At 47.1% G+C, this 26,393-nt stretch overlaps 10 protein-coding genes across 10 annotated transcripts; 4 read left to right on the top strand and 6 right to left on the bottom strand.

Annotated features, from left to right (window-relative positions):
- Nucleotides 1-1,711: 1,711 nt before the first annotated feature.
- On the top strand, nucleotides 1,712-2,014 carry N7529_007741 (uncharacterized protein; the record flags this gene model as incomplete). The annotated part of the gene is made up of 2 exons (XM_057243268.1): nucleotides 1,712-1,839; nucleotides 1,861-2,014. 2 exons carry the CDS (start codon nucleotides 1,712-1,714, stop codon nucleotides 2,012-2,014), a joined length of 282 nt encoding a protein of 93 aa, XP_057094806.1.
- Nucleotides 2,015-3,213: 1,199 nt separating this feature from the next.
- Nucleotides 3,214-8,009, top strand: abcB (uncharacterized protein; the record flags this gene model as incomplete). The annotated part of the gene is made up of 4 exons (XM_057243267.1): nucleotides 3,214-3,441; nucleotides 3,555-7,180; nucleotides 7,238-7,612; nucleotides 7,775-8,009. 4 exons carry the CDS (start codon nucleotides 3,214-3,216, stop codon nucleotides 8,007-8,009), a joined length of 4,464 nt encoding a protein of 1,487 aa, XP_057094805.1.
- A 961-nt stretch (nucleotides 8,010-8,970) lies between these two features.
- Nucleotides 8,971-13,052, bottom strand: N7529_007739 (nucleoporin Nup120/160; the record flags this gene model as incomplete). The annotated part of the gene is made up of 3 exons (XM_057243266.1): nucleotides 8,971-10,148; nucleotides 10,203-12,344; nucleotides 12,416-13,052. 3 exons carry the CDS (start codon nucleotides 13,050-13,052, stop codon nucleotides 8,971-8,973), a joined length of 3,957 nt encoding a protein of 1,318 aa, XP_057094804.1.
- A 364-nt stretch (nucleotides 13,053-13,416) lies between these two features.
- N7529_007738 (recombinase RAD51) lies at nucleotides 13,417-14,700 on the bottom strand (the record flags this gene model as incomplete). The annotated part of the gene is made up of 4 exons (XM_057243265.1): nucleotides 13,417-14,228; nucleotides 14,296-14,363; nucleotides 14,477-14,556; nucleotides 14,626-14,700. The coding sequence occupies 4 exons, from the start codon at nucleotides 14,698-14,700 to the stop codon at nucleotides 13,417-13,419; spliced, it is 1,035 nt and encodes a 344-aa protein (XP_057094803.1).
- A 708-nt stretch (nucleotides 14,701-15,408) lies between these two features.
- Nucleotides 15,409-16,538, bottom strand: N7529_007737 (uncharacterized protein; the record flags this gene model as incomplete). The annotated part of the gene is made up of 4 exons (XM_057243264.1): nucleotides 15,409-15,608; nucleotides 15,673-16,372; nucleotides 16,426-16,443; nucleotides 16,494-16,538. The coding sequence occupies 4 exons, from the start codon at nucleotides 16,536-16,538 to the stop codon at nucleotides 15,409-15,411; spliced, it is 963 nt and encodes a 320-aa protein (XP_057094802.1).
- An 850-nt stretch (nucleotides 16,539-17,388) lies between these two features.
- N7529_007736 (uncharacterized protein) lies at nucleotides 17,389-18,485 on the bottom strand (the record flags this gene model as incomplete). The annotated part of the gene is made up of 2 exons (XM_057243263.1): nucleotides 17,389-18,006; nucleotides 18,066-18,485. The coding sequence occupies 2 exons, from the start codon at nucleotides 18,483-18,485 to the stop codon at nucleotides 17,389-17,391; spliced, it is 1,038 nt and encodes a 345-aa protein (XP_057094801.1).
- Nucleotides 18,486-19,321: 836 nt separating this feature from the next.
- On the bottom strand, nucleotides 19,322-19,534 carry N7529_007735 (Glutamyl/glutaminyl-tRNA synthetase class Ib; the record flags this gene model as incomplete). Its single annotated transcript, XM_057243262.1, has 1 exon — nucleotides 19,322-19,534. One exon carries the CDS (start codon nucleotides 19,532-19,534, stop codon nucleotides 19,322-19,324), a length of 213 nt encoding a protein of 70 aa, XP_057094800.1.
- A 546-nt stretch (nucleotides 19,535-20,080) lies between these two features.
- N7529_007734 (putative histidine acid phosphatase) lies at nucleotides 20,081-21,451 on the top strand (the record flags this gene model as incomplete). Its single annotated transcript, XM_057243261.1, has 2 exons — nucleotides 20,081-20,683; nucleotides 20,732-21,451. The coding sequence occupies 2 exons, from the start codon at nucleotides 20,081-20,083 to the stop codon at nucleotides 21,449-21,451; spliced, it is 1,323 nt and encodes a 440-aa protein (XP_057094799.1).
- A 547-nt stretch (nucleotides 21,452-21,998) lies between these two features.
- Nucleotides 21,999-23,048, bottom strand: N7529_007733 (class I SAM-dependent methyltransferase; the record flags this gene model as incomplete). The annotated part of the gene is made up of 4 exons (XM_057243260.1): nucleotides 21,999-22,432; nucleotides 22,503-22,753; nucleotides 22,811-22,921; nucleotides 22,993-23,048. 4 exons carry the CDS (start codon nucleotides 23,046-23,048, stop codon nucleotides 21,999-22,001), a joined length of 852 nt encoding a protein of 283 aa, XP_057094798.1.
- A 1,812-nt stretch (nucleotides 23,049-24,860) lies between these two features.
- On the top strand, nucleotides 24,861-25,757 carry N7529_007732 (uncharacterized protein; the record flags this gene model as incomplete). The annotated part of the gene is made up of 2 exons (XM_057243259.1): nucleotides 24,861-25,469; nucleotides 25,527-25,757. 2 exons carry the CDS (start codon nucleotides 24,861-24,863, stop codon nucleotides 25,755-25,757), a joined length of 840 nt encoding a protein of 279 aa, XP_057094797.1.
- Between the last annotated feature and the right edge of the window lie 636 nt (nucleotides 25,758-26,393).

Raw genomic sequence — 26,393 nt, 5'->3', positions numbered from 1 at the left:
GGCTCGTGAGGTCAAGCGAAGTTACACCGACTGATGCACACATGGCAACATCCCCGGATTACCTACTGAAAAGCTCTCCTGGAACTCGGATACCACCGCATGGCTCAGAGATGCATCGTTGCAGCAAGGATTGTCCTACTAACTCAACCAGGGATGATTTACCGCGCAATTCAGGCACTACCGCATGTTGTGAAAATATGAGTGGTGTCGACCCACTGATCGTGATCAAAAGTTAATAATATGTATTCTCCTTTCTCGCCCGATCGTGTCTTAGAAACGGGAACCCCGGGGAAAGTTTCTGAGAAGGGAAAAAACTTGATTGCGGGGACAGCCTCCGAGATCAGATTTTGATCCCTTCATACTTCGGATCTCGCTATATGCGGTTGCGGAAATTAAACACTGAAGGGCACGAATGACCATCAACAGGCAAAACTTCGGCTAAGCGGGGATGTCATTGGGTCGAAGCAGACCGGGTATTGAATCCTTTCGCATGATATCTTCAAAGGTATTAGCGTAGAATGTACGGAGTACTTCAGTAGAGTTATGATACAGAAAATAGTAGTGAACAGGACAAGCCAGCACGCCACTAACAATGGATGCTAGCTTATGGCTTCTGCAAGGGTCCTCTCCTCAAGGGATGCGGGCGTAACCGAATCCCGCGACCTGTCGACTTGGCATTAATCTATTTTGTCGTAGAACATCAATGTTATAGCTACTGAGATTCAATAGTAACAAAAATGGAGATTCAAAAACATAGAATCTCCACCTAACACCTAAGTACCCATGTCTGCAGTGTAACACATTAGAATGTATTACATTTTTGTCGTACTTTTTTTATCTTAGTTTTTCTACGATATATTTAGTGTGCACGCGTGGAATCGCAATCGCTCTCGCGTACTCCGTAAGCACATAAACTTGATCTGGACCGTACATTTGTCGTCTCCACAGTAGGACGACTAACACACTAACGCATCAGCGATCTAACCGGAAATATATATATCAAACTAGTAACGAGGACTAGCGAGGCCACGAGTTCCACATTCCCGGAGGAACATACCTCTCGCCTACTGTAGTAGTAACAAGATTACTTTCTACAGCTCTTCCTTTTTTTTTTTCCAGGATCCACTGACGACACCAAGGAAATGACCCGATACTAGTGCTGAATCGGGATTGATCGACAGGCTTGGCTTGGGGCGCGGAGCGGTTCGTAGCCACTCGGGAGGCTTAGTTCGCGAACACTAAGAGCCACTAATGGACAGTTTGTGGACACTAAGATAGCGGCCGCGACTGTCTAGCGTCGATTCTGACGACTAGAATGTGCCCTAAACAGGTATAGAAAGTCGAAGCTGACAGGCTAAAATATGTTTGTGGTCCACCTCGTTGACAGGTCACCTTTTGAAAATTTTTACCTGCACTTTCTACAACCTACATCTCCGGAGCCCTAGAGTCCTAAAATTGACATAGCTTCAACGTCACTTGAATCCGACTTACATCGCATTTCCCCGCACTAGAATGGAATTTGATTAACTGCACACACTGTATGTAGGTAATTGAGATAAATGTGGATGTGGGTTTTATGCAAAGATCGGAATTCGCCACCCATCAACCATGTTCTTCTAAGACATCAACAGGGTTACCACGGCTCTTAGCTCCACCCTAAGGACCTCGACCCAGGGTTGTCAGGCATCGCTGTAGGTACAGATCCCGCCTCATGCACATTGGGTCAGCATCCACCACGGGCCAGCACCACGTCTTGGAATATGCAGGATTTCACATCGGTCGGGCCCAATTGGAACCTTGTAATGAGACCGCCATCAGCCGTTTAAATAGACTAACTAAGTAAGAAGTACATCGGTATAGTAAAACTGAACGATTGGATCCGGAGCCTCGATTAAATGTTGCCACTACCACCGAGCAGAAGCAAAATTTGACCATGACAGGTGGAGTTGACGATGTGGAGTGGATGGAGATGGGAGATTGGACCATTGAGAATTTCAAACGTGACGCAAAATGAGCGATTTCTGTATACTACTATTTTGTATATACTTGATTTTATTTTCCCCTTTCTTGTTTTCTCAATGGACATGATACACCCGAAAGTATGAAGTATACTTCACCGTGTAACTAGACTAAAAATAATGTCACTTTTAGTTCAGCTTCTAGGACAATGCCATGCGGTCAGGAAAACTGTGACATAAACCTCCTACATTCGAAGCTAAAAAAATCAAAAAAGAAATATCAAAAGACGAAGGCAAAAATAAAAATAAAACAACATTGTACCTACTCCGTACTAGGTCAATGTCTCAGGCCGGATCGCCCCAAACCGGACGATCTCCCATCACACGGAGTACGAGCGGCTAATCCAAGGTTAGCCCTCGCATGGAAACTACAATATTATAACTAAACATTTTACCCTAGTTTCTATGGAGTTAGAGACACGGGATTTGACCGACACAAGTGTCAGAATCGCCATTGGTTAGATTCAGGCATATAATATTTTCTTCCTGCAAGGTATCAAGACTCCCTCGTGTTGCTCTTGGTTTATGTACCCGCACTCCTATTAGATTAATTAGATTTGCTGACTCCAGGGGCAAACAGATCTAGTGCATCCCCCACATCCTTAAGGGGCAACTTTACAATCAAAATTGAGACTTTAAATGAAGATAACCACAGCTCGATGGAGTTAATGTGGAGCCATGAAGTCACTCCTAATCTCTTTGGTGAAAAAAAAAAACCATTAAAAAGAGAAAATAAAATAAAAATTCCCCTATAGGATGTACACGAGGGTCATCATACAATGAATGGCTTATTATCGAGGTCTAGATGAGCTCACAGAGCATTTTCAGCGTGGCATTGTAAGGTGAATTGCATCAAGTGTTGTATCCCATGTCCACTTAACTGCAGCGAACCAGTAGGAGATTGAGAAGGGTGACCTCGAGGTATCAGTTCCCCTAGATGTAGTATGCTCCTGCAAATAGGGATAGGGACCTCGTTTAGCCCTATGTATCTCTTAATATGGAAATGCACTATTAATGCGAGAATTCTAATGTCACTAATGAGATGTATCCGATCTAGGCCAAAAGCCGCATGGTTCCCTCATGCAAGTCTCTTCATACCATACACTCTTTTGAATTATAATTCGCGTCGCTCGTTTTCTTTTGCGTCTTTCTTCTCTTCAATCATCTTTTGTCGTCAGGTGGTTCAAGAGTAGATATGACATCCACTCGCTCTTCAATGCCTTCGTGCCGCGACCTGGACAATACATTACGTATTGATGCTGGGTCGTGTCGCGGGGGATTTGATTTTTCTCTTTTGTTCGAAGAAACTATTCTGGAAATTTTACCTATCTTATTAATGCTAATTGCTATTCCTGTACGGTTATGGCAACTCTCACAAAAACGGAACAAAGTCGTTGGATCATTGCTGCTTCTGATCAAACTTGTAAGTTGATATTGTTTCTTGCCTCGCATGAGATGCCCCACTCCCGTCAATTGATGCATGCCTCAAGTTTGAAGTATTTGTTATCTAATGCTTGTCATCTTTGTTCCGAACAGGTGGCTTGGTTTGTATTACTAGGACTTCAAATTGCCCAGCTAGCCTTATGGGCTCTTCCGGCCGCCGACAGTACCAAGACGTCAGTTCCAGCAAATGCACTTCTGACGATCGGCGTACTTGCTCTCGGTCTGCTTTCATATGCAGAGCACATGCGCTCTGTGAAACCGTCCTTCCTTTTAAACACGTATCTCTTCTGCAGCCTCCTTTTCGATATTGCGCGGTCCAGGACACTATGGCTGCGAAGCGAAGACGCGTTCAACGATATTATTGCTATTGTTACGACTATTGCAGTGGGCGTCAAATTCTTCCTATTTGTAATTGAGGCTGTGGAAAAGAGACATATCCTCAAATCGGAATATGCCGGGTATCCTCCGGAAGCGACGGCGGGTTTCTATAACCGCGCGGTATTCTGGTGGCTGAATCCACTATTCAAGATTGGGTTCAATAGCGCGCTCCGTGTTGATGACCTGTATGTTTTGGATAAGGAACTCAGTTCTGAGCGCCTGCTATCTCGATTCGAAGAGAAATGGAGCAAAGGTAAAGATCCTTCAAAACTACACCAGCGTCCCAACTTGCTAACATGGTCAGTCACTACCAAATCCCCGAACACCCTGCAATGGGAATCGATCAAGGCCGTCAAATGGCCTCTGCTCGCAGGTGTGCCCGCTAGAGCCTGTGTGGTAGCATTCAACTTTTGCCAACCGCTGCTTCTAGAAAGATCTTTGTCTTTCTTCAATTCACCCGTGAATGCCTCCAGCAATAACATCGGATATGGTCTCATCGGCGCATACATCATGGTCTATACTGGACTCGCAATCTCCATGGGCCAGTACCAGCACCTAACCTACCGCGGAATCACCATGGTTCGGGGCGTGCTCATTACCATGCTTTACAAGAAGGCCAGCTGCCTCACTCTTAGTGACAATGATCCGGCCAACTCTCTCACTCTCATGAGCGCAGACGTGGAGCGCATCACACAAGGATGGCAGACCATGCACGAGATTTGGGCAAACTCGGTTGAAATCGCCTTGGCCATTTACTTGCTCGAGCGACAGCTCGGGATCTCCTGCATCGTGCCCGTGTGCGTGGCACTGTTCGCTTTGGTCGGATCGTTGATAGGCATGTCCTTCGTGGTCGCCCGCCAAGCCAAGTGGCTAGAGGCTATCGAGAAGCGCATTTCGTCTACCTCCGGAATGCTGGGTTCGATCAAGGGCGTCAAGATGCTTGGCTTGCAGGACTCGTTTATGACGTTTGTGCATGGTCTTCGACTCAGCGAGCTGGATATCTCGAAGAAATTCCGTACCTTGCTCGTGTACAACATGGCTTTCGGCTGGCTCACTCGAATCTTTGCTCCCATCTTTACTTTCGGTGTATACGCTGGAATTTCCAGTCAGCCCTTGAATGTTTCTCGAGTCTACACGTCTTTGTCGCTGTTCTCGCTTCTCGCGGACCCACTCTTGACTTTGGTTATGGCTTTGATGTCCTTTGCTGGTGCAGTTGGATCTTTCCAGCGTATTCAGCAGTTCTTGGACAAAGAAGACCATGCCGATCGCCGACGCAGCCCCGCTCAGACTATCTTCCCCGATAATCTAAGTGAAAAGCGTCTCCTTTCTAAGGCTACCGATATCGACATATCTTCCAATATGTCTGGCTCTGTCGATTCCTTCAAGCGCATGAGTGCTTCCTCTGCAAACCCTATTGTTGTCCAAAGCGGCAGCTTTGGGTGGGAAGCCAACAAAGACCCGATTCTCAAGGATATCAACATGACCATTCCCAGTGGCAGTTTTACCGTTATCATTGGACCCTCCGGGTGTGGAAAATCTACCTTGCTCAAGGCTCTTCTTGGAGAACTCCCCTGCGCCGATGGCAAAGTTGAACTCGCATCTCCTAGCGTTGCCTACTGCGATCAAACTCCGTGGCACATGAACGGAACCATTAAGGACAGCATCGTCGCTATGTGTGACTATGATGCCAAATGGTATGCCTCTGTGATTCAGGCCTGCGCTCTGGAAGAAGATCTTGCACAGTTCCCTCGAGGTGACGCCGCTGTTATCGGAAGCAAGGGCGTTGCCCTCAGTGGAGGTCAAAGCCAACGTATCGCGCTCGCCCGCGCCGTCTACGCTCGCCGAAAGATTATTATTCTCGACGATGCCCTGAGTGGTCTGGATGCTACCACAGAGAACCATATCTTCCACAGCCTCTTTGGACACATGGGTCTTTTGCGAGAAATTGAAACTACTGTCATTGTTGCCTCATCTTCTGTCAAACGCCTTCCTTACTCTGATCAAATCGTGGTCTTGGAAACAGACGGACGAATTTCTGAGCAAGGAACCTTTGCTTCTTTGAACAAGACTGGTGGATATGTCTCAAGCTTTGGACTCAGCTCGCCCGATTGGGTATACAAGCCCAAGCGATTCTCCAATTCAACCAGTTACAGCAGCATCGACACTGTCCAAAAGGAGAAAGAGGTGGTGATTGAGGAGCCAGAGCACCATGACTCCGGTGGCGATCTCGGAATCTACACTTATTATATCAACGCTATCGGATGGCTCCCAGCAATTGTCTTCATGGTCGCAATGGCCGGTTTCGTCTTCTGTATCTCCTTCCCCAGTATCTGGGTGAAATGGTGGGCCCAGTCCGACACCGCGCACCCCAAGCAGCAAATCGGTCACTACCTTGGTATCTACGTGATGCTTGGCGCCGTTGCCATGCTCTCTCTCGTCGTCGGCAGTTGCCAGATGATCATTACGATGGTTCCAAAGTCCGGCGAGACCTTCCATCGCAGACTGTTGACGACTGTCCTCAGCGCCCCAATGTTCTTCTTCTCCACTACCGACAGCGGCGCTATCCTCAACAGATTCAGTCAAGATCTGATGCTCATTGATATGGAGCTTCCCATCGCCGCCATCAACACTGTCGTGACTTTCTTCCTCTGTATCGCGCAGATGGCGCTTATTGGAGTCTCCTCGAAGTACGCTGCTATTTCCTTCCCCTTCGTCCTTGGTATCCTTTTCTTGATCCAGAAGGTGTATCTGCGCACTTCGCGCCAGCTTCGTTATCTGGACCTTGAGGCCAAGGCTCCGCTCTACTCGCATTTCACCGACTGTCTCCAAGGACTTGTCACTCTGCGTGCATTCGGATGGCAACACGCTATGGAAAAGAAGAACATCGAACTCCTCGACCACTCCCAACGCCCATTCTACTTCATGTTCGCTATTCAGCGCTGGCTCACTCTGTCACTAGACATGGTTGTCGCGAGTATCGCCGTTCTACTGATTGTTCTGGTTGTCGCGCTACGTGGATCAAACATGAGTGCAGGCTATGTTGGTGTTGCTTTGCTGAACGTCATCCAGTTCAGCCAAAGCATCAAGATGCTCGTTACCTTCTGGACTAATTTGGAAACTCACATCGGTTCCATCCAGCGCATCAAGGACTTCACCAACACTGTTGAGTCTGAAGACAAGCCAGGCGAAGACCAAGATGTGCCTCCCAATTGGCCTTCAAAGGGTGCAATCAATTTCAACTCCGTCTCTGCAGCCTACAGACCCACTGAGCCAGTTCTCAGTAACGTCTCGCTCACCGTCCAAGCAGGCGAGAAGGTTGGCATCTGCGGACGAACTGGCAGGTAAGAAACAATTCAATCTTCAAATTCCATTGAACCTAGTCTAACAAAACCCCCCAGTGGCAAAACCTCCATGATAATGAGCCTCTTCCGCATGATGGAATTAACCAGCGGCACGATAACAGTGGACGGAGTCGACATCACCCGACTTCCGCGACGAGAGATCCGGTCACGGATCAACGGTGTCTCTCAAGACTCCCTCCTATTCAAGGGTAGTGTGCGCCTGAACGCCGACCCAATCGGCACGCGCACCGACCGAGACATCCTAGCGGCCCTCAAGAGCGTCCAACTCCTCTCAATAATCCAAGAAAAGGGCAACCTGGACACAGACATCGACGAGATCCACCTCTCGCACGGCCAAAAACAGCTCTTCTGCCTTGCTCGCGCACTTCTTCGTCCGGGCAACATCCTGGTCCTCGACGAAGCTACTAGCAAGTAAGCCACTCACCCCCTTTCATTTACTCCTTTTCTACCCCCACATATCCCCTGCATGATCGCAGCCGGTATCCGAGCGCGCATTGACCTTGGCGATCCAAACTATTCTCCACTTCCCATAAACACCCCCTTGCTGCATTATGACTAACGGATTTGAAACAGCATCGATACCAAGACGGATGGAATCATGCAGCGTGTGATTCGGGAGAAATTCTGTAATCACACGATTGTTGCTGTTGCGCATAAGCTCGATACGATCCTGGACTTCGATCGCATTATTGTCTTGGATGCGGGCCAGATTATTGAGAACGGTGAGCCTTGGACGCTTCTCAAGGACCCCAAATCTCACTTTAGCAAACTCTACGCTAGCGCCATGTCAACGGATGAGTCGGATTAAACTCTGAACTTTGGGGTGTTTTTTGTTTCCTTGGGTGGATTTGTTTTGCCTCTCCGAGGATGGACTTCTGCATAGATTGTTTCGAGGTACATATTGGCTAGCGCTGTACATGGTTTTGTCTTACCTTTTCTTGCTGAGATGATGTCTATGCCTTTCTTTATTTACATTCGTTAAGCCTGTGTTGTTTTTTTGTGACCTCGTGTCTCTCCTGGTTCGCCTCGGCGTTTTTTTGGCTTGCCTTTGCTGATTGGGATGAGTGTCTATACTTTCGTCTTATACTTGGAGTCTTTGTCTAGCTTTTCCCCCGATTACAACCAGGGGTATTTCAATTGCACATCATTCGCAACTTTAAATTATATTTCGCACTAATTATCGTATGCTTCGTCTGTGGTGTCTCAACTGTGCACTATGTATGAGTTTAGTCAAATTATCATAAGCAAAACAGTAGCTATTGAATATCGTGTATAACTTAATACATTCGATTGTGCCTTCGTTTTTTTATAGATATCCCAAGGTCATATTTGCAATCGATATTGCTGGAGCGAAATCTATTTACGTAGTGATGTTCGGTGTAAGACAATATATATCTCAGCACGAAAGGTTCGGTACATTATGTTATCAATATCTAAAACTAGCCCAATTATCCATTGATCTCAAGAACAATGGAAAATCAATCGAGTCACAATCAATTACTTGAATAAACCTAGGTATCCTACAAAATAGATTCCTTTCAAATCCGAGGATCCCTACACAATACGCACATGTATGACCCAGGGCCTCAGCCAACCCGCTCTACAAACCCAATACACCAAAATCAGAGTAAAGCTCAGATCCATTATGCACCCCATCCAAAAAGTAGCTACCCTAAGAAAAAGACGAAAACACCGATTACGGATACCATACATTGGGAACAAAAGATCAAATTCTCACGAGGTGCTGCAAAAAGCCAAATCGCACCCAACTACAGAACCATCACTTCATCATCATCCCCTTGCAACTCCTCCTCATAAAGACCAAACTCCCAATCTCCCCGCTCAATGCGACTGACCCGATCAAGCTCAGACTGGAACTCGCGGCGCAGATGCTCAAGCGTAACGATGATACGACGCTTCAGTAAGTTGTTGATAGCAGGGACCTCGAAGGAGACACTGTTGCGACGCTCGATGGCGGAGGATTTGCTGCTGCCTCTGCGGTGGGAGGCGAAGGTAACGCTGGATCGTTTGCCGTTGGCTGTTGGGGAACTGTCGGCGTCTTCCATGGAGATGTTCCCTTCTTCGTCAGCGTGTGTGCTTGGGCGTCGCTCGTTGCCGAAGGTTGTGCTAATTGGTGGTCCGTTCTCGACAAGGATATAGGCTTCGCTTTTATCGACGCAGGCGAGGAGGTTGATGAGGGATAGGAGCTCGTGGCGGATTTCTTTGCTTTCGGCATCGTCTTCTTCGACTGGTGGGCGGGCTGCCTCGTCGATTTCCTTGCCCTTGTGGGTGAGGGCTGATGAGGGGGCGTCGCGGGCCTTGCGGAGACGCTGCACATTGCGGTAGGCGATTTCAGCGGCGCCGCGGTAATCGCCACGGGCGATACGGTAGGCCTGCAGAATGCGAGTATAGTCAGGTGTGGCTTCGAAGATATTGTTGTCTGCGTCTAGCCAGGTGACATTGGTGGTTTGTTTGTGGGTCAGGTAGACGAGAATCTCGTCGATGAAAGAGGCGATGTTGGGCACGAGGGAGGTGGGGAAGCGGAGAATTTGTTTGAGACCAGCAGTTCCAGGACCGGAGACTGTCAAGATGGTGGAGATAAGCTCGGTAAGCTCGGTCCTTTGAAGTTTGAGGTCCTGCAGCCTAGTCAAGGCGGAATAAGCTTGGTCAAACTGGCAAGTCTTGAGGGCTCCGGTGAATAGACGTGACAGCAGGTCGTCGCGAGTAGTCGAATATTCGACGTCTTGCTCTGCCCAAACTTCGGAGTCGAGGGCCTGCAGCGCCAGGCTGGCGAAGTCCGCGACATGGGAATATGAGCGCGCTTTTTCAAAAATGGAAAGGATGTGCTGGTAGTATTTTGCGAGGCCGTTGTGGAAGCAGTTGCCATCGAGGAGATCTAAAAGCTCTGCTGACATATCGGAAAGGTTGCCCATCGGTTTGCCACACGCTGGAGGTTTGTTAGCTAGCTCGACCAGAGAGAAACAACGAATAGAATACGTACAAAGCAGATATGCTGCCTTCCGGAAGTATATGGCTGCAGCATCGTATTCTGACATAGCAACATGCAAGCGACCCTTAACGTAAGTCGACCACGAAGTGCTTGCCTGGAACCGAAGGAAGTCCCATGCGAGATCAATGTTGTTCTTTGCAATCAAGTCACATTGGATGTGGGCCACTGCGTTTTGGTAGCTCACCTCGCCTGCGCGTGTGATCCAAGCCACGACATCTCTGATATCCAAAGTCAAGGTGTAGCTTTGTGGAGAGTCAATCGCTTGTTGAGGCTTAATGTCTGTCACGAATAGATCTTCCAAAATGCTTGCAGTCCGATGGTTTTTGTTTTTGGAGTTGCTGTCTTTCAAATGTTTCGATGTTGACGACTCGTGGGATTTTGTAGTGCCGTCAGGACACGTGCGGACATTTGAACTGAGCCACGACATCATTTCATACTCGCGCAGGAGATCGACAAGGGAAGAGAAAAGGCAGGGCGCATCGAAATCAGATTTGCTGGATTGTTCCAATTCACCGTCCAGGAATGTGGCGAGGATCAACAAATCGAAGAATATTTGACGCGAGATAGATATGGTTTCCTGAGCACCACTAACGAGGACTCGGGCGCCGAAACAAGTGGAAAGAAGATCGGAGTCTTCTCCGCTGAAGTGAAGAGATGCTGTATGGATTATAGCAAGGAATGCATCCATGTTCAAACAATCTGTATTCATGTATTCGCTCAAGGCGGCGTCCAAATTATCGAAAGCCTTGTTGGAGATCTGGTTCGTAAAGTCGCATCGCTCGCGGAAAGTCTCCATCCGGTCCAGCATCGAAGATGAAGGTTCGGAGAAGATTTCAGCCTGAAGGGCAGCTCTGCACGCACCATCAAGCTGAGGGGTAAACTTCTTTCGGAAGTCAGATGCAATCTTCAATAACGCAGAGGCAGTCTGGAAGTCCGAGCCTAGTTCTCTTGTGACATTTCGGTGCCTCCAGCGATCCATCATCTGCGGCATACCCTCGCTAAGTTCAGCATTGGAGTTGTGTAAGAAAAGCTCAGTAACGCTGCATTCTCGCACAACGGCACAAGAGTCTGATAGAAGGATCCACGGCATATCGGTATATGAGTCGTAGGCGAGGGATACTGGTTCAAACCGGCGCTTGTTAAGGTCTTCCGCAACCTGCCAGAACTGACGCCACTTTGAATCTGTGTCCGAGGTAAAACGGGAGTAGTCCATCTCGTCGTCAGCGAACTTCCGCAGCGAAACTGCAGATGCTATTGTGGAGCAAAGACGCTCAGCCAAAGGCAAGCTCTTCTTCAGCCCTCCCGATGAGGCTGACGAGAGTGGCTTGATGGCTTCCTGGTACACGGCCAAAGCGGTCTCGAGAACCTCGGGCAGATATCTGTTCGGCTGCAATAGGTATTGCAGCCACTTTTGGGTAGGGTCCACCACATCATCCACAATCAGAGAAGGCGGGGATTCTTGTCGATGCGTTTCGAATGTTGTTGAAACCCACTTGGTTGCCCAATCTGTTACAAGAGTTTGAAGATCGAAATGCAAAGTGTAGAGCTGGTAAAGACCGTGGTTTCTCCAGAGCACCCACATCTCCATTCCCTTGCCTTCTTCCCGAGACTTGACCTGGAAGTCGGCGATGCTCCAGAACATGTTGCCAGTCGCATCGGGGTCCACAGGTCGGAAAACATCATCTGCGAACAGTTCCTCGATAACAAGCTCAGATGTCAGACCACCCTTGACAGCCCAGAACTTAAACTTGCCGTCCTCGAATGGCGAATATGTGACGACATAGAAGCGGTGCCCACCATCCATTGCTCGCTCGGCGTTGAAAACGCGCATGAATGACGATTCGGCGGGGTTCAGTGTGTAGGAAACAAGATCTGGATCTTGAATTGAGCGTCCGAGGAGGTCTTTTGTTGCCGCAAGTTTGTTCGTTGCAAGATTCCAAATCTTGAGGGTGTGGTTCAAGCAAATCGCAAATACGTAGGTTTCGTCGGAGGTGGTTGCAATTGCATTCGCGACATTCAAATCGAGGTTGCGTCCGTCGTGTCGGACTGAGGTTGGTGCGTTCCATTTGACGAGGCCTCGGATCGAAGAGCCCCATGTGCGTTCGTCGAAGGTGAGAGGAGACCAGTGCGAGCCTATTCAAACCAGTAGTTAGCATCCCGTAATCGCGATACCGATACGGCGGAGAGATAAAGAAAAGCCTCACCATCGTCTCCAGCTCTGCGGGTCAATCGCAGCAACGCGCCATTGTCAAGAGAAATGAACAGCTCTAGGGGACTGCTTGCGTGTAGTCGGTGGGGGTTCGAGAAGGCCAGAGGAGCCGGAAGGCAAGTCTTGCACCAGTCCCTAACATTTTCATCGATTGAAGAGGTTCTCCGGAAGTATTCAGGTCGTAAGGTCAAGGTGTGGAGGTGCTTGGAGGCAGTAATCACGAAGACATTGATGATTTCGTGGTCCTCGGAATCGGACAGCTCAACACCAAAAGGAAGGATGCGCTCCTGGAAATCCAATCGCAGAGTCACATTGTATTCGTAAACCTCCGTCCCACCCTTAGTTAGGTCTGCGCACTGGATCTCTAGCACTTTGTTGTCGTTGACGACCCTCCACAAGAACGTCCGCGGGTAGACCCTACGTTTGCGGAAGTATATGTCTCCCTGTGTCGCGAGGTACCGTCTAGCAAATTCATCTTCGTCCTTGGCGATTGGAAGTTCTTGGTCGGCGGATGAGATCGAAAAGCGTGGGCGACGGATCAGACCTTCTTGAGTCGGAATCTGGATATTAGCGACCGTGGTCGGCGCGTAGGGCCGAAGATCGACCCTTGAGTCTTTGTAGATTTTCGCCATGATCGATTGACGTGTAAGTGTCAACTTAGCACACCATGGCCTAGTGTAGGAAGGGAAGATTGAAGGGCGGGAAGAGAGAGTTGACTATCGGAGCTCAAAAAACAAAAGTCTTGGCATTTGGCGCGATAGATCGGAGACAACTATGCGCGTTTACAGTCTAAACAGTCGACAATTGAATTGGATTCTTTATATTTTATTTGCTGTTAAGATATTCTTTTTCATAATCATGTTGTATTAATTTCAATGCTATCGAATAGATATTCTAATCGCTGAAATGTCCAATAATCACATAAACAGTTATTGAATGTGTTGCTCATCAAGTCACTAACATCATGTCACAGCGAATCAACATCGAAAGGGTTGATTATTTATCTTCCAGATCCTTCTCGGTAGGATCACCGATACCGTCCTCGTTAATGGCGAAGAGACAATCACTCTCCGGAAGACAAGGGCTATCATAAATCTTGCAGATTCGTGTCTCACCACGACCCTTCTTCAAGCTGAGTCGAGTGGTACTGGCATGAGCAATGATATTACCACCAATAGGTTTCTTAGGGTCCGGATTGAACATGGCACTGGGACCACCATCAACCTGAGCAACAACCTGATTCGTGATCACAACCGCAATACCAAACTCATCAGCAAGACGCTGGAGAGTGCGCATAAACTTGGCCAAATGAGTCTGCCGTGATGAGAGTTCACCACGACCATTGAAATCCGTCCGGTACAGAGATGTCGCTGAGTCAACAACCAATAGTGAGAACCGAGTCTCACACATCATCTGAGAAGCCTGATTGAGCAGCTGAAGCTGGTGGTCTGAGTTGTACGCGCGTGCATAAGCCACATTGTCAAGAACCTCTTCACCAACAAGACCATAACGCTGCGCAACCGCGAGTAATCGAACCGGACGGAATGTTCCCTCTGTGTCAATGTAGAGACATTTGCCTTCACCACCACCCATATCAAATGGCAGCTGGCAGGTCACAGCGATAGTGTGGCAAATCTGACTTTTTCCCGTTCTGAACTCTCCGAAGATTTCTGTAATTGAGCCTGTCTCAACGCCTCCTCCAAGCAATGTGTCCAGGCGCTTGGATCCAGTTGTGATTGAGATGAGCTCGCTTCTGTTGGCGTGTATTTCAGTGGCTGTTGTGAAGCCCATGGGGACTAGTTTTGAGGCTAGGTGACGGATTCTCATTAGCGTACGATCCCATAAGATGTCTTGGGTTTCGTGGGAGAAGCTTACCTTCAACCAGGATCTTGGTGGCTTTTTGTTCTGAGATGCCCTTGATCTGTTCCAATAGCCGCCTTGGTCTGAGAATCACGGAACAAGTTAGCCAGATGAAACTCTTATCATTGCATTGAGCTGCATCGAGCTTCTGCCATGACAAAGACTCCATTGAGCGTTATGATCAGGGAATACGTACGTGTAAGCCACGGCCTCAACAGTGTGATATCCTGCATCCACGAACAACTTGATATCTCTGGCAGTCAAACCCGACACGCCCTATGAGTTCGTATCAGTATTCCAGTCTCATGTTTGCAACAACGGCAGGGTATTGCAGCATTTACTCACATCAAGTGCAGAGAGCGGGGTCGGGGCACCAGGGCCAGGCAGCCCGTTTTCCTCGTATTGCTCTTGTCCGTCCATATCAAAGATTATCACTCTAGAAAAATCGTTGCCAGAAATGGCTTAATGTCTCTCTGATGCGTCACGATTCGAAAACGCGGAGATCCACCAGCTCGAGACGCGTTTGCTTGAAATCAAAGTGACTTCGATAAGCGCGTTCGTCTATTAGATCACCCAACAAAACCGTTTCTCAAGTGTGAGCAGTTAATATCCAAACAATCCCTGAATTTTGAGAAGTTTGTTTGTGGCAAAAGTCAGGATGACTCTCAATCAACTAGACGCGTCGACGGGATCGCGAGATCACGTGGGTCGTTGCTGCCTTGGACCTTTCCGGTTTTGGTGTCAATATTTTTTGACATTGCTTCAATTACTTATAATCATTTTGGTGTCCTCCATCCCTTTTATGGGTGGATAGCTGGGTGTTTACACAATCTACGTACGCGGCAGTGTTGACCTGAATCGGGTGCCAATGCTCAATTCGCAACAATAGAAAGGTGTAAGAATACAAGTTTTGCCACATTTTTTAAAAAAACAAAGTGTCTTCCCTCTCCGTATGCAGAGAAAGTCCGGCCGTTGTTCTTTTTACCCAAAAAGATGCATCATGAAATATTCCATGACTCGCTGCAACACCAGATCAAAGCCAAAGCTAGATGTCCGAAGAGCAGATGCTGAAGGTGGATTCCGTGCCATTCGTTTCCTGACAAGGAAAAGAATTTCAATCTCTGTATATCACTGGCTCTCGTTTGCAGAAGAGTCGCGCCATGGGCGAAAAGGACGAAGCAAAGATTCTCGGAAAGTTGGTTTCTGGTACTCTCGCAGAGCCGGGTCGAACTCCAGCTGCTCGGCAGGCAGTCCAATATGAATATTGTCGTTGAAAATTTGGCTCATCTTGCGTCGGAACTCTTCAGATGATCGCCGACGGAGACCTTCTAAACATGACAAGGTGCATCAGTCTCTTGCTCCAGTCTTGGTTTCAAGGAAGGGCTTACTTACTGGTGAATCTTGATACCCGCTTGTGTCCCGATGTAGAATGCGGGGAGGTACCTGCCATGGTCGCGATATAGCCCGCTTCTTCATCTGCCTCATCTAGGCCTGATCGGTAGTCCTTTGCTTCCCGGTGACGACTCGAGGCGAAGATTCGAGAATGGAAACTGGCGCGTTTATCTCGAACAATTGGATCTTTGACGCCGACCAAGGTTTCCTCTCTCGCAGGTGATATACGAAGGGGAGTGGGGTTGATCGGAAGACTGGCCCGATTATTGTAGAAGCCACCGGGTCTCGGGGGCTCATGAACGAAGTCTGCAGATGCTAGATCCAGCTCGGATACGAGTCCTCGTCGGGCAGCCTGTGGCACTGGTATCAGACTCACGATGGGGCTCTGAGACTCCAATGAGGACGTGGTGTCTTCAATTCTTCTAGCCCACAGCTGTGGCACTGGGCTGGCTGTCCTGCTTCCGACCGGAGTAGCGGGCTGGCGTGGACTTGGGACGGGTGTGTTGGTATTTGAATTCCAGATCCCTTCTATCTCGATCCCGCTTTCCAGAGCTCTTGCACCGAATGGGATGTCATTTTTGTGTAGCATGGGATATATCTCTGCCTCCATCTCCTGTTTGGTCACTTCTGCTATGGCACACTTGCGCATTTTCCGTCGACTCCAGCCAAGAACACAAAGGGCGTAGCTGAAGACGACAACCTATATAGCTAGTCAGCGGAAAGTTCTGTACCATTGGATAAGACTCCACATACTATCAAAATTCCCATTGCCTACATGTCTTGTCAGCTGATGAGAGCTCAGTCATGTGTTGTAAACATACCAGTGTCAGCTTCTCCCACAGCTGCCAATCTACCCAAAACATCATGGTGGGTGTACAGTCAGAGATTGACTGTGCATGTGTGCTCTGGTCTGTGTGGCTGCATTTCATCCAAGGATTAGGTAAATGAAAAATAAACCATGGAGATAACTTTGGAGACGTAAAGATGGAGGTGAAGGCTTGTTAGGGTTGAGGGAAAGTGCCCGACATGGAAGGAGGCAATAACAACTCCCTCTCTCTGTTCAATCTGTATGGACGTATCATCTATTCATACTTATTTTCAGTGTATTTGGGATCTACCATCTAGCATTGAACGGTATTTGTTATTTTCTACCTATTCACTTGTTACCATTCATTCTTGTAGATGTATTCAACATTCCCCTCCGTTATTTTTCTACCATTGGGAATCGGACAGGCAGTGAAAAATATCCCAAAAAAAAAGACCCCTATAATTTACCTTGATTACTTACTATAAGATATATATCAATAAGATGTGTGCTAAGAGCAAAAAAGAAATCTCTCCCTCGGGGAATCGAACCCCGGTCTCCCGCGCTTATCGGTTTTAATGACAAGCGGAAATCATCACCACTAGACCAAGGAAGATGATATGGTCGAGTTACTGCTCGACCACTTGGCTGGTTGATATCAATATCGGCAGAGGTTGGATATATGACCATCTTTTTGACAAACATGCATGATTGGACTTTCCGCCTCTCACATCATACCTATAGAATATGGTTGAAAATGTAATGTGAATTACTAAGTGTAAATTAGCCTCAGCATACTGTTTCGTGATATTTAACTATATTTTTACTTGGAGTGGAAAATTATTTTGTGTATCGTCAACCTTGGAACCGGCATGTGGCATATATATATCGCAAACCGGGGATGTCATAAATTAAGTATAACCGAATGGCGAATTGTCCCAGCATTTCAGAGAAACAAATTCATCAGGTGACCATAAAGACATACGTGGTTTTCCACACCCCTCAATGTCTATACGTCCTGCCCACTCTCCACAATGATCATCGGAGTACACCCAGCAAGCGCCAGCTTTGAGATACCATGATTTGGGTCTCGTAAGCGTACTGGAGGAACAAGTCGACCATTTGAGTCCCTCATCCGTCCACCAGCGACAAGACGTTTTATCGTCCGAAATGTCAGTTTGGGTATGGACCTTCAGATTTATACAGCTCCCATGATCTATCTTTTCGTTACCCTGGAGAGAGAAGTAATTGCCGTCATCGCATCCGCTATTCTCATACAGAGTTAATACCCATGTAGGGAGTGGTGAGATCATGACGACAGAGGTGATCGTTACCATTTCTTTGGTGGTAGACGTGGCTGAGGTTGTACGCATCGATGTGATAGTGTCTTTCGAGGAAGTGCTCTCCTGTGAAGGAGAAGGCTCGCTCATGACCTGCTTACTTATGGACTTTCCCCCACAATTTGAGAGGCAGCCCTTATCTAAACTGCAGAAAGCCGATGAATTTCCGCATTGATACCAGCGAGAACACTTTAGAAACAGTCAGTACGACCCATGAACTTGATGAACAGACTAACCAGAAGACTCACACATTGACCAGAAAGACATGGATTCATAGAAGCGAGATCGGCATAGTTTTCAGGACGCACCGATCCAGGCATCCGCGGACCACACACAGCATTTGGAAAAGCAACTGGCATCGGAAGGGCCCCGGAGCTCAGACAAACAAAGTCTCCTTGCATGATATTTGTGCAACCTTTCCATTCCCATGATCCAGTATTCCATCTATCAATGTCGCTGATAGAGACCGAGTGATTCTCGGCAATTTTCACGCAGGTATCCCCCTGTTGCACAGTATAGGTGAAACAAATGCCATCAGCACCTGCGACGGGTGCTGCATCACGCTTCTCGAGTTCTTTTGACTCACAACCAAAATCCCGCCCGGCCAAGGCAATTGGTGTATGGAGAAAGAACAGAGAGAAGACGGTGACCAAGTGAATGAACTTCATTGCATCGACGACAACTCAAACAATATCGCCCATTGAAAGGATGCAACCGACTTTTTATAATATCGCACATCGAACAACATTACAGACAAAATACCACATCTCTGACCGAGTTCAAGAGAACCCAATAGATTTCGTGCCTATAAAGGACTCGAGTTCATTGTTTGACTGCATTCCAGGGACTTCTTTTGTTGTTTTTTCTATAAATGCATAACTGGCCAGCGGAAGGAAACCATTCTCACCTGAACAAAGAAGAATATTTTGTCTGCACACCGACATCCTCGAAGTGCCCTTTGTTCCCATTCAAGCCATATACTAAAAATTGGGTTCAATAGGCAGAGGTCACCCGCGCGCCTGGCGGCCCTATTGAAGCTATGACCTAAAATGGGGCTCAATAGCTCCGTCGAAGTCAGTGCTCGTTCCGGATTCTTTGTAAAAAAGCAGATGAAGCCTATGTCAGGCACCGCGTGCTGCAGTCAAGAGCACGGGGCTTCGGGGAGACAAGACCACTTGCAACAAGACCCTGAATGTTTTCAATAACTATTGGGGAATGAAGTGGATTAGCTCCGAAGACACAAATATTGATGGGCACAGATAACACACGCTTAACAATTTCTTTTATATGCCTATTCGGGAATCAGTTTCAAGCGCGGGGTGTTAATGTTGAATTTGCTTTCATATTACATCGAACCTCAGCATCCTTGCACATCGACTTCTGTCTTCCGGTGGGATGTTGAAGAGCACACTGGGGACAGCAGGACCAGAAGTCCGGCTAAGACGGTAAAAGCTCTTGCAATTAAACTGTGATATATCACTCAAGTGGAACCGGCGAGATTGCTTTAGATCAAACCACTGACAGGGCACTCAATGCTGAAGTTGAGAAGATCCTCGAGGACATCAACCTCGGTCAACGAATACTCGTTAAGATGGGAGCCAAAACCGACTAGCTTGACAGAGATGAGGGTCTGACCCTCAGCGGAGGGCCAGATCAGTACCTTCTCGTTTTTCTTCACGTTGCCAGTTATGCGCAGCTTCAGCCCTAAATGTGACATTCTGCAGGGCAATGTGGCATTCTGCGGAGTTCATCGGTGGATAATGTACGCACAAGTGTATTTCCCCGACTTATTAGCATAATCTGATCCTACCAAATGGATGTGGCATCAACTTAGCCCAGCACGATGGATGAGGGGAGAAGGCAACCCCATTCTCACTGAGATCGGTGTCGTTGACTTTGGCGTCTTTCCGCCGATAGAGTAGCGGGTCCACCATTAACGGTCGACTCAACATTGTCCCCATTTTCAATAGCCATATAACGAGAGATATAGCTTAAAAGATCGATAGGTAAAGAAAGTAGGTGACATCAATTGCCCAGTTAATAAATAACATTGTTCTACCTTGCACCCATTGTGGGTAACTCGGGTAGGGCGCACCAATAGAGAGCTCGGGTTTTAGCTATTCGCCGATCAACTACGTCAACTTTGTTTTTCCCTGTTTGAAAATCCCTTCTCGCATAGACTATTTATAAGATGAACATATTTCGTGTGTGGGAAATACTGTTCACAATTTGATTTAGGGTACTCATCCTGCGTGTTAGCAAAATGCTCCTTCAATCCTTCCTCATAGCATTGTCTGCCCCTGTGTTATCCGCCTATCGGTTCAATCCCCTGGAGCATTCTGCTGGCATAGCACCCTATTTCACCCCTCACGACCCCCCTCTCCAATCTTCCCCTCCGCAAGGCTGCAACGTCACCAGAGCAGCTTATCTTGTCCGCCATGCTGCCATTTACGCCAATGATTTCGACTATGAAACATACCTTGAGCCATTGGTGAAGAAACTACAAAACACATCGCAGAATTGGTCGTCAACAAAGTCACTCCGCTTTTTATCCAATTGGACCGCACCGATCAGTGATGAGCATATCGAGAAATTGACCCGTGTTGGGTTGCAAGAGGCACAGTCGCTAGGAGCCACTCTTCACAAGAAATATGCACACCTCAAAACACCCGAGAAAGTTTGGTCGTCGACTGCGGAACGGACCGTGAAGAGCGCCCAGAGCTTCATTGCTGGATTTACGAAAAATCACACGAATTTGGTCAATCTGACCCAAGTCGAGGAGGACAAAAAAGCCGGTGCGGATTCTTTGACACCGTACAAGGGCTGCTCCGCATTTAGTTCCTCCTACGGGAGTGACCAATCCTCCGTAAGTATTACCATTTCTAATTCGCGCTAGTATATGCTGACAATTTAGGCCTTCGGAAAAGTGTACACGAAGCCCATCATTGCTCGACTAAATGCCGAAGCACGATCCTTTAACTTCACCCAAGACGACATTACCGCAATGTTTGAGCTCTGCGGTTACGAGACCGTTATTCGAGGCTCTTCGCCTTTTTGCTCCTTGAACCTATTCTCTCCCGACGAATGGCTAGGATTTGAATACGCGAACGACCTGATGTATTTCCACAACACCGGCTACGGTCGGCCGTTATCTGCGAGTCTCGGAATGCCCTGGATAAATGCCAGTGTCGCAGCACTAGACAATGACACCTCGTCGCAGGAGCTATTTGTCTCCTTCACTCACCGCGAGCTCCCACCTACGGTGATCACTGCTCTCGGCCTGTATAACAATAGCGCGTATACAGGAGCGAATAACGTGAATGATACCATGCCCGAAGATAGAATCAACTACAACCGCGCCTGGAAAAGCAGTGAGATCCTCCCATTCCTCACCAATATCGCTGTTGAGAAGATGTCGTGCGAGAGCTATGGATTTGATGAAGGAGACTACTATCGAATCTTGAATAATGCTGGACCTCAGCCATTGGTGGGATGCCGAGACGGACCTGGTGGAAGTTGTTCCAAGGAGCAATTCCACGAGTTCGTGAAGGGAAGAGATGAGTTGTTTGGGGATTATAACAAGGCTTGTGGGGGCAGTGACTTGTCCGGGTCCTTGTCTATTTACAAGGTATGACCGAATGTTTCGTGAAAGAACTAGATATAAAATAAAGGTACACTGGGGTCTGTCGACGCGAAGGTACTATATATTCTATTTAACTATTGCATATAATTCTTTTTCTCAAAAATTCTTCGTGTACAGTATGCATCTGGACACCGTAGTTAACGTACGACCAAGCCGTTGTGAATGATATAGGTATCAGGAAAAGAAAAACAGGAGTATTCTTTGTACCAAGGCCAATTCGCTGTCTTCAAACATTACAAGTACGAGGTGATAGTGCACTGCTGGCTCGACATGCAGGCTACTAGTCAGGTGCGTGGGAAGAATTCATTGCGCAAAACCTATGGCTATCGTTATATGTACCTTCTACCGAGTTCATCGATCTCTGAATTAAACAAGATTAAATTAAGCAAGCGGCCTATATTGAATCCCTCCGACTATGCCTACATATGTACATGTAGTCCCCAGGTCCCAACACTGCTTGTTAACTTCTTTATGGTTGGTCACCACTGATAAGACTACTTATGAGTGATTCTGAATACCAGTAATATCGGCATTAGTACTATAGACGTGGTTTAACTAGCGGTTTCTGGGCAACAACTCTCATCACTTTTAACGTTGGGGAGTTTCCACCCGCACAAAGACGGTGATGTTGTTCGATCAAGTCCTCAGCCCGTTTCGATGCCGTCTCTTCATTGGGAACCTGTCCAGACCGCAACAAAAGACTTGCATATAACGTTTCAATGATTGCAGCGAGCCTATTCTCTGTGTCAAGGCGGAGATCACTATTCCAGTCTGAGCGATAATCCAGACGCACAACATCTAAGAAACCTGCTGCTTTACACTCCTCGTAGACCTTAGCTGATGCTGCAAAACATTTTCCTTCAGCTTTTAATGACATGTCAAAACATCGTCGAATCTCCCAAATGACTGGGTTATCGGGTGAAATGTATGTCTCCTCGTCGATTTCCTCCCACTGAAGGAAGCCACCGGGCTCTATATGAGTCAAACAAAGGGGGTCAGTGTTGGATCGAGGAAGATCGAAGAAATATTGGGAGATACATACTCAAGATGGAAGAAATATTAGAAATTGCAGTCTTATACTCGGGTTCTTCGAGAGCAGCAACGAGTAGTCTCACGTGAACCACATCATACCGGTTCCAATGTTCTTTAGGAAACGGCAGTGTTATATCCTGGACAGAAAATTGGATATTTCCTGGACTTTTCGGAAATTGGGCCGCTGAGATGTCGAATCCATGATAGTAACACTGGGGTTGTACTTTCTCCAGCATTCGACAAACATCCTTTAACCAGATACTTATCAACAATTCATGGATTAGTCTTCTGGACTTTAACAATCGACGGCAGACCTACCCAGTTCCAGTACCTATATCTGCAACAGAAAGGACGCCTTTTTTGGGTATTGATGGATGGATAAGCGTGTTCTTGGTCACTTTCGACAACAGGTTGTGCTGTGCGTCAAGTCTGGAAAATTGAGTCACATTATTCATTAGACACATTTTGCCACTGAGCTAGAAATATGATTTCTCGCATACCGTTCTGATTCCTTTGGATCTCTACCAAAAACATATTTATCCTCGGTATTGATCATTGTGATTTGTGCTTGTCTTTCTTGTTGAATGATAAAATGAATGATCAAAAGGATCAACAAAGTCTTTCAAGAGGGAATGAATAGAATCTCAATTATTCATATTTCCTGCTCCAATATAAGGAAAACGAGAGCGATTTGCCCCGCTTTCGCGGTTTGGTCTCTATTGTCTACGTCCAAACCACGGAGAAGGTTTATTTTTGGTTCTCTCCTATCTTCCGTCAGGAAAAAGCCGGAAATACCATTTTTTGACCAAACAAGTGAACATGAATCGGGCCAAAACACCACGAATGATGCTGACGATGCTGAAACAGGAAAAGGAAACCAGTGACAGCACTGGAAGCGCTGCGGCTTAGCTGAAAAATTTGAACTATGTATATAAAATCAACTATGGAAGCACAACATGCAGCTAAATCTGCATGTTGTGCAAATTCAGCTCGCCATGCATTTCCGCGACGCGTGGCGACCTGGATGGCAGAGCCCAGTCAGTAAAATTCGGGTCATTACTGCCGACGTGTTTCCCCCTCCTTTTCCCTCGCCTCACTGTGATATATACGTCAGCGGGAGTCGGAGTGGACATAATATCCGCGAGGATTTGATTGGGGAGAATGTTTATCGTAATTACTGCATGTGATGACCAGTATTCACAAAGAGATTGAGAAAAAGGTTGTCCTGATTCAAGGGCCGGCTGAATGAGTTAGCAAGTAGTAGGTCAGTCCAATATTACAGGAAAAATTTCTCAAATTGTGTGAAGATCTTTGCTACTGTTGACGATCTTTGTTGCTGGGGCGTTTGCGGTTGGCGGCTTCGGCTTAACCAAGGGGCGTTTTGCCGTTGAAACCCTGCAAAGTTTGAGATAACCCCTCTCATCAACGAGCTATGCAAGATATCTGTTGAATTCACTATTTATAGATCGTATGATAGTGTGCAATGTCCATGGCATTCGCATACCTGGCTTGATGTCCACAAAAATGTCCACAAAATCCAAGATATCTTCAAGAATTCACACTTCGTGGTTAAGCTTTCGCATCAGCGGGTGGAAAAGATCATCTTTCTTTCACTTCATACATCAAGCCTGTCCTTTACTTTCTTTTACTTGTATATCGAGGGAGAACTTGGAAGACGACGTACCGAGTTCGCGAATTAATCGAACTTACATATTGAGTGATGATAGGATTTCCCTCTATACCTCATCGCATCCAAGTCCCATAAGAATGTTGATTATCTCAGTAGAATATACCGATAATTTCAAATGTGAATGAAGTATGCTTGTTCTTAGAGGTTTATACCGGATGCAGATTCTTGATATTTGCTCCTGGTGGATTTCGAGCATGAGTCGTACCTAGGTATGAAGTCTGATCGGCACTGACTGGGTCTTGATACATAGGCCTGTGTCACTCGTAACATCCACCTATTATTCGCTTTTATATATCCTCCTCCTTCTCTGTTGCTGTAGACGCAAGACTCATCTCTTTTTAGAAGTTCCCGGTTATACTCCGACACTCCGATCTCACAAGTGAATTAGCTGGCCAAGAATAGAGGAAATGGCATATATGTAGCATATATCTACCACCAATGCAAATAAAACAGAGAGAATGAAGGCTGCATGTGCGATATTGTTTTTTGCACATATGTGTACTCCTTACGATATTGTAGTTCAAGGCATCGGGGAGATTCGGCATGCCGTAATAGGTATTTCCGAGGGAGGACTTAGAAATATGACGTCACCCACTGATTGAAAATAAACGAGCAGAAACCAGGGGTTTCCAGTCTTGGTACCCCCACCTTCCAAGGGACTTTTTGATATCATTGAAAATGATCTCGCGCCGGGCGCTGAAGCCATACTTGGCTGAATTTCTGGGGACTGCTCTGTTAATCGTCATCGGAGATGGAGTTGTCGCCCAATGTCTGCTGTCCGATTACACATACGGCACCTGGCTGTCTATCAACCTCGCCTGGGCATCTGCAGTATCACTATCTGGCTATTTGTCTGACCCCAGTCCGTCCATCAACCCGGCCATGACTATTTGCCTTGCTCTTGTGCGTCCATCCGAAGGACAATGGAGACAACTTCCAGGCAAGCTGGCCGCGCAGACCCTGGGCGGGTTTGTTGGCGCTGCCATCGTGTACGTCAACTACCGTTCAGCCATCAAGGAGTGGGATCCTGAATACACTATTCCCGGTGGATCTATTTTGAGCCCCCGCGGTCACCATTCTGCGGGTGTTTTTTCGACCTACCCAAGTGCCTCCTTCGAGTCGAACTGGGAGGCTGTCTTTTCTGAGGCGCTGGGCTCGGCTGTGCTGGCATTTGGGTGCCTTAGCATCTCCGATCCCATAAATGCTCGTCGATTCCCTGCTCCGCAGTTCGCTTCCTTTTTGCTGCTGCTTATGATCGGAGCGGCACTAGGCTGGCAAACAGGCTACGTATGTTCATTAGGAGACTATGTTTTCCTGAGAAAGTCGTGCTAATAATAATAATAGGCTATTAATCCGGCTAGAGACTTTGGCCCAAGATTGTTCTCTGCCATTCTCTATGGCCGCGAGGTGTTTACCACAGCGAACTACTATTTCATTGTTCCCATCTTCGCCCCTATCATCGGCTGTGTGATAGGTGCGGCGACTTATGACGGACTGTTGTTCGAGGGAGAGGGATCGCGCGTCACCGATGCGCTGGACAAAGCCGAGGGTCACGGGTCTCTTCGACTGGACTAAATCAGGCATTGGAGACTCAATGGTATATTTGCTAGTGTAGAGGTCAAGTAGGATTATGGCGATTGGACATAGAGCATGAGGGTGAGATGACAAGATTCAAGACGATGTAGATGACAGGCGAATTAATAGAATAACGTTTTATTGGATCGGAAACGACAAAGAACAGAAACGAACAGCAGTTAAGGATTCGCTGGTGATCACCCACCTAGCTACGAACTCAGCAGTGTGTTGGTTGAATGCGCCCAGTAGCCGCGCGAGCATCGCCTGGGTGAGAAATGGGTGAGTAGATCGAAAAGAGCATCGATGCCGTCACTTTTATCTATAGCATTAACATTATCTCTGCTGACATTCTCATCATCGAGGACTTATATACCAAATCAAGTGATTTTGCTGGTTCAGTTATTCCCAACACGGATGGTTACTTAGATGAAGAAGACAAATAACATGGTCTTTCACAATAACTTCATAAAGCCGTATTCATATCGAAGGCACATTAGCATATGGAATATACTGACAAAAAATATCAAAATTTTATTGTACCATATTACATATTTTGTACTTGACTGCGTATGTATTTGATGTGCTATGTGCAAAATTTAGGACGCCTGAGACTATCCCATCAGACCAGTGAGATCT

This window comes from Penicillium soppii (assembly GCF_028829465.1).
Source record: "Penicillium soppii strain IBT 18220 chromosome Unknown utg000006l, whole genome shotgun sequence".
NCBI lineage: Eukaryota > Fungi > Ascomycota > Eurotiomycetes > Eurotiales > Aspergillaceae > Penicillium > Penicillium soppii.
The sequence above is the reverse complement of the archived record's forward strand: the minus strand, read 5'-3'. Positions and strand labels throughout refer to the sequence as shown.